Source organism: Tribolium castaneum, chromosome 2 (assembly GCF_031307605.1).
Source record: "Tribolium castaneum strain GA2 chromosome 2, icTriCast1.1, whole genome shotgun sequence".
Taxonomy (NCBI): domain Eukaryota; kingdom Metazoa; phylum Arthropoda; class Insecta; order Coleoptera; family Tenebrionidae; genus Tribolium; species Tribolium castaneum.
Window position 1 is genome coordinate 14492330 of NC_087395.1, and position 9908 is coordinate 14502237.

The 9908-nt window shown below is 35.3% G+C and overlaps 1 protein-coding gene across 4 annotated transcripts; it reads left to right on the forward strand.

Annotated features, from left to right (window-relative positions):
* Positions 1–2577: 2577 nt before the first annotated feature.
* Positions 2578–4040, forward strand: LOC107398725 (uncharacterized). 4 transcript variants are annotated; one of them, XR_010333143.1, is made up of 3 exons: positions 2578–3133; positions 3186–3270; positions 3325–4040. XR_010333143.1 is itself a non-coding variant. In XM_015983889.2 (3 exons), exons 1-3 carry the CDS (start codon positions 2869–2871, stop codon positions 3979–3981), a joined length of 1014 nt encoding a protein of 337 aa, XP_015839375.1. In that variant the 5' UTR covers positions 2578–2868; the 3' UTR covers positions 3982–4040. The 4 variants fall into 4 exon arrangements, 2 of the variants coding, with proteins under 2 accessions (XP_015839375.1, XP_015839374.1); XM_015983889.2 differs by having other exon boundaries at positions 3179–3270; XR_010333142.1 differs by having other exon boundaries at positions 3186–4040.
* Positions 4041–9908: the final 5868 nt, after the last annotated feature.

Genomic DNA, 9908 nt, shown 5'->3' on the forward strand with positions numbered 1-9908 from the left:
TGTGTAATTTAGAGTTGGTTTAGCGGCACAATTCACTCGCAAAGACATAATTTCCAGTGGTTTACGATTGTGGGCCTAAACGAGAAACAATACATGAATCACTTAGGAACCCCGTGTTCGCCAGCTTACGGCATTCTCTCGTAATAGATGAGTACTTCCAGGATTAAAACACAACATATTGAAATATTTTTATTTCTCCCTCGCACCGACCCGAGCAGTATGAATATTATACAAAGCCTCATAGTTTCAGTACAATAGCCGCCCGCTTCGGATCTGCATAGTGAAATATGACCGCTAATAATAGGAAAAGGGTCGCTTTCTCAACACTACTTAGTCCGTGGTCCACTTACGCCAAGTGCCATTTTTTCACTTTAAAGTCCACTGGACGCGCATTTGGGGCTCATTTTCCGTCGACTTTTGACACACTGAGAGCAATTCTTGTTCTTTTTATCCTGTTCTGGCTTTTACTCCTATTTCGTCCACCTGGTACGAAGTCGTCCATCACTCGAGCCCTAGAGAACTGCAGATACTGGCCAGATACAGTTATAATTGCCGGCAACACATTGTCCTTCCCATCTCCAGTACTTTATTTAAAATGGGGTAGTTAAGTCTATAAAAACGCCCGGGACTTGAACACGAATTATTACAGATGTAATTTATCGACTTTGTTAATGTCCATTATCCAAAGCCACCGTTCCACCATAGAACACATAATTACAAAACTTCAATTCGACCTCTGATTTATACCATGTACACATAAACAATGTATTTATGTTATTCGTTGTGGAACCTTTCAGTGCTACATTTTCATATAGTTTGTTGTTTATAAAATGGACATCGGGCGACGCCAGCGTGGAAACAGAGGTGAAATGCGAAGCCCATGATGTTATTAGCATTTGGAAATGTCAAGCGATCCCTAGACGTACACAAACAATTACATTTAGTGGATTATGATGCAAATTGTTGATGCGAACAGCCGCCATCCACGAGTTAACTGCCTTTCTTATGCACAGACAACATTTCTTACATTCAGCTCCACTACCCTCCTTTGCACGGCGCTATTCCGCTAATTCTAACAGTTTTTATTACATGCATCTTTGCACGGTCTTATCTTAAGCATTTAATTGTATTGTTATTTCAATTGCCATTTTGCCGTTGTTGTAATCACAAAGTGCTTGATTTACAAGTGTGTGCAGACTGAATTGACAATGATAATCTAATCTGTATTCTCGTGTGTGCTGCGATATCAAGAGGAAATGCAAGACAGGGCGGAATCTTTTACTGCTGAATTAAATGAACCAATCAAGAAATTTAACTAAACGTTGAAACAAGTATACGACACTAAAAACCCAAAGAAAAATTATTTATGCTATCACCAAACTCATAAACCTATTAACGAAAATCTGAAAAAAAGCAACTACTCTCTTCGACAAAATTACGTATATTTTTTTACCACTTTTTATTGTACGTAGTTCACTTAATAAAGACTTGAACGCTCAATTCTGAGTTAGGTGTGGTTTTATTTTTGGTCCAGTTTTAATATCAGGTAAGTATCTTGAACAGAAAAAAACATAGTATTGGCAACTTAAAAAAACACTTTGTTTCAAATGATAGTACCGAAAATGCTTATTACAGCAGCGAAAACCGTTTCTCTATATCTGCTCCCTTACTCAAGTTATTGCCATTTAAAGTTGAAATTATGACGTCATAACTACCTATCGAGCATTTCGTCTAATATTAAGGACACATGGTCTTTGACTTTTAAGTAACACTGTAAAATTTTTCAGATGATTTCGCAAAGTTCAAGACAAAATTTGGAACAGAAATTAATCGAAAAAGTAGTTCATTTTTGATTTTGTGGATTATGTGTGAAAAAATGTTCAAATATCTGTCAGGTCAGGATTCTGTGATGAGAGGTGGTTGTAATGTCACGATTTTTTTCTTTCGAAGTAATTATCTCGCTTATTTCTCAACGCAAATTTTTTAAAAAGAATCTGCTGATTTAGAACGAACGATATTTTCAATTTTCGTTAAAACATAAAACAGGTAAAATAAGTTGCCAAGGCCCTCAATATTTTTTTTTAAGTTGTTTATTCACTGGGTTTACTGAGTTCAAATATACAATAACATGGTTTAATAACGATACCTAATCTTATTAATGAAAAAAAAAATAGTGCGATTCTTGATAGCATATATTTCCAAAATTATTTATAAGAAACATCTTTGACGTTTAACTGATGTTTCATTATTAGGTACTTTGGACGCTAGACAGGACCACAGGGCATAGAGAAATTTTTATTTTCAGGCAAATCTGCCAATGATAGTCTTATTAAAATGTATATATGCATAAAGGATCAAATGTATTTCAGAAACCGTCAATACAACTCATTTTTACGGAAATATTACCTTTGATACTTTCTGAAATACAAAATTAATATTTTGATATTTTCTGAAATACATGTGACCGTTTCTGAAATTAATCTGATACAATCTGAACTGGAGTTAAAAAAAGTGTACTAATTTATTATAAAATAAAGGAGTCGCAGGATAAATATGCTTTTTTAAAATTATTTTTTTGTATTAAGTGCGCGAAATGAGTGTTTTTTTAATGGCGCCTGAGAATGTTATTTTAGTCGAGACCGCCAGGTCGAGACCTAAAAGACATTCGAAGGCGCCATTAAAACATGAATTTCGCCACGAAATACAAACAACGTTTTTTCTACAGCCTCCAGATGAAGAAAAAAGTAACAGAAATTAGTTGGAACAAAATGGTCTGATAAATCGAGTTGCTTGCATGGTTACGATGATAAATAAAAGTGATAGTTGCGAAAAATTTGTCACAATAGGTATTTTTGTTGAAGAAGTGTGATGGATTTTAGCAGCGAAAACGAAATAGATGCAATTGCAAGCGCGGCAGTGTCGAATCTTTTGCCTGCTAAATCAAGACCGCAGTACGAAAAAACGTATCTTCAGTTTCGGCAGTGGTGTTCTATGAAAAAGATTGATCAAGTAACGGAAAATGTTTTGTTGGCGTATTTGGAAGAAAAGTCTACCACCTTAAAGCCACCAACACTCTGGGCCCTTTATGCGATGTTGAAAGCCACCTTAAACGTTAAAGAGAATATCGATACACGTAAGTTTCCGAAGTTAGTGCCCTACCTGAAAAGCAAAAGCGTAGGTTACAGAAGCAAGAAGTCGCAAATTTTAGACAAAGAAGACATTAGCAAGTTTATTAATGAAGCAGATGACAAGATATATTTACTGATGAAGGTAAACTTATCATATTAGTGTAATACAAATCAAAACAACTCGTTTTATTTATAGACTGTGCTAATTTTGGGTATATCGGGAGCCCTTCGACGTGAAGAATTAGTTAAAATGAAGCTAACTGACATAGAAGATAAACAGTCTGTCTTAATTGTGAAGGTGCCTGATACAAAAACCCACTGCGAACGAATATTTACTGTTTCAAATTTAGAAAATATAGAAATTGTCAGAAAATATAGAGCTTTGCGGCCTCCACGGGCGACTAGTGACCGTTTATTTTTAAAGTATACCAACGGAAAATGTGTGAATCAAAATGTTGGAATTAACAAAATCGGAGAGATACCAAGTTTGATTGCAAAGTGGCTTAACAAAGACGAACCTAAAAAATATACTGGTCACTGCTTCAGAAGAAGCTCTGCCACTCTTTTGGCGAATGCTGGAGGTGATCTAATTTCAATTAAACGTCATGGGGGCTGGAGAAGCAGCACAGTGGCAGAAAGTTACATCGAGGACTCTTTGAATAATAAAATTGAAATTGCCAATAAAATTCAACCTTCTTCCTCCACAGAAGAAAACAAAATCACTCAACCTTCTACATCGGCTTCTTTTAATGGCGAAAATAACTTTCATTTACAAGCGTCTTCACTCAGGCCTCTGGGGATAAACGGGGGCACGTTTTCGTCATGCACATTTAATTTTCATATGTCAAAGTAAATATCTATTATTATTGTTTTGTAATATTGTTCTGTATAATTATAAAACCTTTAAAACTACCTCTCATTATCGATCCGTCTCTTCATTTCGGTTGCTGTTGATGTCTTTTCGTGTTACTAAAATTGTAACAGAAATAAGTTGGAACAAAATGATCTGAAAAATCGAGTTGCCTGCACAGTTAAAAAATATTATTTTTTCACTGTGAAACCGTGAAAAAATAATATTTTTTCACAGTGAAAAAACGTCAAACTTCGCGCATAGGTAACCATGCATAAATGTCACGATTTTTTGACGGCTGTAGAAAAATTACTATTTTAATACTTGTGTCATAAACTATAACAGTTCTCGTGTGACGAGATTGTTGGAAGTATTATTTGACAAATACGCCTTCTGTGAAAGAATTATGTTAATTGGTATCACGTTACTGCTTCTGGCCCATTATTGCCGCTATAACTATTAACATTGTAAAAGTTTTTGCAGTTGTTAGATATTTTTTAATTTCGTTTGGCAATTTGGCTAAAAGCAGATCCGTTATGATTTTAATTAATTATAATAAGCGTTTCAAGAGTGTAAAATATAATTTTTGTAGCGCAGGAAATTCTCATTTCCCACATATCCGCACATTTGGTTATTTTATCCCGTGAAACTTTGCATATAGCAAGACTGATACTCATTCTGCAGCGTCAGATAAGTGTAGTTTATGTTAATGATTATATGCATGCTTTTAAAAGTTAAAGTTGGAGATGGCCGGGCTAGAACGGGGAAGTAGGGGAAAATTGGATTCGCCATGTGCAACAGTAATTATTACTAGTAGCCTCTGGTGGCGCATCCTGCACTTGCAAGGATTTCGCTCCAGGACATTCCCGAACACACTAAACCGGATTTTTTATTTTAGTAATCAGAACTAGCAACACTAAAATGACTTCAGCGGAGGCAGGGGACTTATTCAAAATTATTTGTGGTTGTTGCGTTATTTGCACCGTGTCAGCTATTACGCTCACCACCGTCACATTTAATAATTAACTATAATGGAGATAAATTTTTTATCCCGCACTGCACACCAACAATAGAAAGTAAGCGCGGCTTCTTGATTAATTAAATTCGTTCTGTGCAAAAGTGGACATCACATGCTGATGACAGCAAGGTGGGTTTTCGTCAACTTGGCCGACAAGCGCGGCTACAGGGCATTCATCTCAGCTCTCTGAGTCCTGTGTCCTCCGGCTTTCTATTCTCTCACCCCTCGACTAATTAGGATAAGAAAGGCTGTCTTCTTACACCGCTGTCACTCACCACTTCACAAAGGGGTCATAAGCAGCGACGAGAGCGAATTAATTACCGACTGAGGTCCTTTTCGAGTCGGACATCCTCTTTCCACGCCAGGGAAATTTTGTTTGCAAAAGTTTATGGCAAAAAACAATTCTAATTACCTTCTTTGGCGAAATTTCATTATATTTGTATTTATATTTAGGAACAAGCGTTGGGCGGGTGGGGCTGTAAGTGTGTTAAGATCGTTAAATGTAAGTCAAATTTTTGGCTGGAAGTTAGCGAAATCGGCGAGAAGCGTAATGGCAACTGGTGAGGAACAACTGGATGCAAAGCCTGATTTACGTTTTTCCTGCGACAGATTTTAATGTTATTTCGAGTCACAAATTGTTTAAATTGCGTCGTGACTCAGGGAGACGACACTAACTGGCGCTCATTAGAATGAGCCGGGATTCACCTTATATTTATTCATATTATTGAAATGAATCTGGAGAATCTGGACCGTAAGTTATCCGATGGAATGCCTGCAGTGTAATTTACTCAAAAGTCTCATTACGAACTTGCTGTGGCGTATCCTCGGGCTCCTGAAAACTTGTATCGTCCCAGTAATCCGCGCAACGATAAATTCATAAATACGGGATTGTCTGAAAAATAGTATTAATAGTATGAAATAGGGAGCTTTAATTTCATTCGCTGGGATTCGGGGAGTTAAATAAACGAAACACGTGTAGAAGAGAACAACCCGAAAAATCATAATTTCAGTTTGTGCGCAAGAAAATGACAACTTTTATTTACATCAAGGGAAATTCAAGAAAGATTTCCTCGGAGTAGACGAGACCAATTGTTTGCGAATTCTTACGAAACTCGGCTTAATACATTTAGGAAATAAATAACACGCCCGTATACACAGAAAACAGGAAGGTGCTGATTATTTATGATACATTTTTCTCTAATTTACATTTTTCTTGGCTTAAAATGTAAGTAAGTACCATTAAATTTTATTAACGATCACATTTTTCAACCGCTAGATCACGATGAAACCCAACCCCACCATTTTATTATTATAAAAAAATAAATTAGATAATCATAGTTATGATTCCTCTGAAAGGGGCTTAAGTATGAGATAACTTTTCTCCCCAATCAATGATCGCCGCGTAATACAAGTCAATTTTATTTGAATTTTAGTCGCATTTTCAAAACTTTTAAACCAGTTTCTATTGTCTTTTTTTAATATTACTTATATTCGCTGTAATTTTTTAACTGTTGCTTTTTACAATTTATGATTATACAGGATATATCAGATGTACCAGAACTTAACAAATAAAACATTTTTTCCATTTGTAATTTTTCAATAAAGAATTAAAAAAAAATAAAATTTGGAAAAAGATAACTGAAACCTGTACCCGCTTATGAGTACAAAAATAAAAGAGCTAAACTATTTTCTTTGTGATAGAAACGGACAATTTAAACAATTTAAAACAACAATGAAAATTGTTGCTATGAATACAAACTAATTATTAAACACTGACCAGCTCATTTGCACAAAAAAAGGAAAACCTGTGAAAATTATAAATAAGGATTTTGCAAATCGTTATATGGAAAAGTTGTTGTATTTGATGAGTTTTATTACGTGATAAAATTAATACACGTATTTCTGACACCCTGTACACCTTGTGATTAGAGTTACTAGCTTTCCGAAATTACTAACATCAAATGAACCATATTATAGAATTGTTATAAGAAAATAGGAACGGTAAAACATAAAATATTAATAAAAAAGATCCAAAAGTTACAACTTTTGCTGTTTAAATATTAAAATTATGGAAATTGTTGATTGTTGCGAAATTCTATGGGATTTTGCAGACATTGTTTGCGAGGCCTTTTAAGTTAAATAGTGCCGGAAGTTATCAGAGAAGACACATATAGAGCCAGCGAATGTTTGAAGCAGACTTTGACTTGTCTGCTTTTTTGGGTTTGAAGGACAGCTCGTGCCTTTGTCAGTGATTGTTTCGGGAGTAATTAATTAATAGCGTTATTTCGAGACAAGGACAATGGTGAGATGTCTGTTCGGACGTCCTCCAGTTGGCAGGACATACAAAGGCTCTGTCTTGGTCCTTTGTAATCAGTTGACCCTCGGCAGTTCTTTACTGGTTGAAAATTGCGTCGCGTGGAATTACTTTATGAAAAAAGTAATAATGCTAAAAGTTGGTGGTCAAGAGTAATGTGGGTTTTGGTCGGGGCGCCAGGGGGTATCACGTAAGCCTAACCGAGTGAAGGTAAGCTCATAGTGGCCGCCTTGATGTACTCTTCCCTCAGGACGCGAAATTATGCCATATATGAACGTATGGCCGCCATTATTCAAACTATACCCTTTAAATTTGTTGCACAAGTTGCTAACTAAATTACATCATAAATCCTTGTTTATATTTATTGTGTAACAATGTATCCTGTATTTACCGAAGCTAATATAACGGCAATATTAAATTCGGCCAAGAAAAGTTGGGGCGTTTCCGGGATTGATTGGATGAGTTGTAATTAAATTCGGGTGGCGCCGAGAAATTGGTTAATATAAAATAAAAGTTTTTATCGGCAATTACCAGGGACATATTTGAATAAAGAACGGCTAGGAAATGTTGAATAATGTTTGTTCGGGACGAAAGAGTTGAAAAACTTCTTAATTCGGTCAGATTATTCTCATTATTACTGCGATATCTGAGCTTTGCAGCGCGATCCTGCTATGGGAGAGAAATTCATAGCCGGACGCTGTGCCAACAAAAACACCGCGAGTTGTGTGCAGTTTATGCAAATAATGTAGATGAGATTTTTCTCTTCTCTTTCGGCCATAAAGTGCGGTGTTATCCTTCCCCGCGCAGTTAGCAACATTTTCTTATTAAATACCGGCAACTAATAAGATCTGTAGCAGCGAATTGCTGCATAATTCACAAAGTAATGGCTCGACCTATTCCGTTCCTTTACATAAACAATCCTTTGTTCCAGAAAGGAAATTACTCAATTTTGATGCCCCGACTGAGAAATTATTTCGGACATTCACACTTGCTAATTATTGTTGCTTTAGTTAAGAAGTTCGAGCGTCATCTAAACAACTTAGTTTAAATCCACCAGGAATGCTGGCGGCTACACTTCGGACAGGAAAAGTTGATTCATGACAGTTCCCACAAGTCGTTGTAATTTCACATAAATCAACAACAAACGACAGACCAGAGACTTGGACCGCCATCTCTTTCGAGGGGATGCTCTCCACTGCTGCATATACACGTCCAGACCCAACCTAATTAGCTCTTCACTCTTCACTCATTCGCAAATTTAGCTCCCCCGTAAAAATTCGACGCAAATACAATCAACCAATATCGTATTTTTCTTTTCGATAAATTCTTTCACCTTGCACTGCCAGTATTAGGTGGGTAAATATTAACTCAGTCACATGACCATGCTTTTAAGCTTTTATAAACACAAATTATGCTTTCTTTTTTTACTTTGCCTTAAACACCTACATTATACAAATTTTGGTTAATAATAATTATAGTAACAGAGAAAAATTTGACGAGCCACTTTGAGATGACACAGATGTAAGTGTGCTCATGCAGTTTTTTGTCCTTTTATTACTTTTATGTAAATTATGACCAAGAATGAGTCGCCAAAAGCCACGGCAATTATAGATACAGGGTGCCCCCAAGGGTGTGTAATCGGTCTATAACTGTTTTGGGAATTGAAATATTGCTACGCTGTTTTTATTATCCGATGGGTCGACTTAAAGTCCACAAAGTAAAAATATTTTTATTATGCACAGAGTGGTGAACGAAAGTTATATTTTTTTAAATAGAACATCCTATATATTTTTGCAGAATTGGAATTTACGCAAAAAATAATGTAACTTTATATAAACTATTATGCGTCTATCTTTTTTCGTTTTGGAATTATTCAGTTTTTCATCATAAAAAAGACCATTTTTTTTAAATTACTGCAAAGTCGCCTATGAATATTTTTCAGCAAAGTTGCAACCGAAAAATTCAGAATACTTTGTAGTTTTAGGAAATAGACGATTTTTAGTTAATGCGCGCACATAATATAGAGAGTGTGCCAAAACGCAAAAAAGTTGAATAAATATTTTTTTTCAAATGGAATAGTCTGTATTTTTTATGTGTCGATAACATTTAATAAGCTTTCTAACGGTATGACGTTTGCATAGCAAATTTGAAATATTTTTCGAGGTTTTCAAAAAAATTATTTTATCACAAGAAAATTTGTTATCCTAGGATTTGATAAGTCAAATGCTAATAACCACTAATAATTAAGTAATTACCACTGATATTGCAAGAAAATGGAACGGACTCCCAATATCAAAAATTCTAATACACTATTGATGAATTGTGACGTCTACTCGGTCTACGGAGTTGCTGTGACATAAACCGAAAAGTTGTTTCTTTAATGTGCACTGCTGTTTTTGTTACAAATTACAAAGATTTTCATACGTATTTTTTTAATAAAATGTATACAGTTTTGTTTAAAATGACAATGGTAAAGTCTCTGAAGACGGTCTGGCGACATAAGCATAAAATTAGTTACTTATATTGTCTAACATTCTGTTGTCTATAAAATAATAAATAATGAAATAAAATACAAATTTTTACTCTCACTCGTGTTAT

Excerpts from the sequence above, each read along its gene's own strand:
- LOC107398725 (XM_015983888.2), top strand. The coding sequence starts at position 2,869 with ATGGATTTTAGCAGCGAAAACGAAATAGATGCAATTGCAAGCGCGGCA. Across the intron at positions 3,271-3,324 it reads AGATATATTTACTGATGAAG|ACTGTGCTAATTTTGGGTAT; the intron begins GTAAACTTATCA and ends TTTTATTTATAG.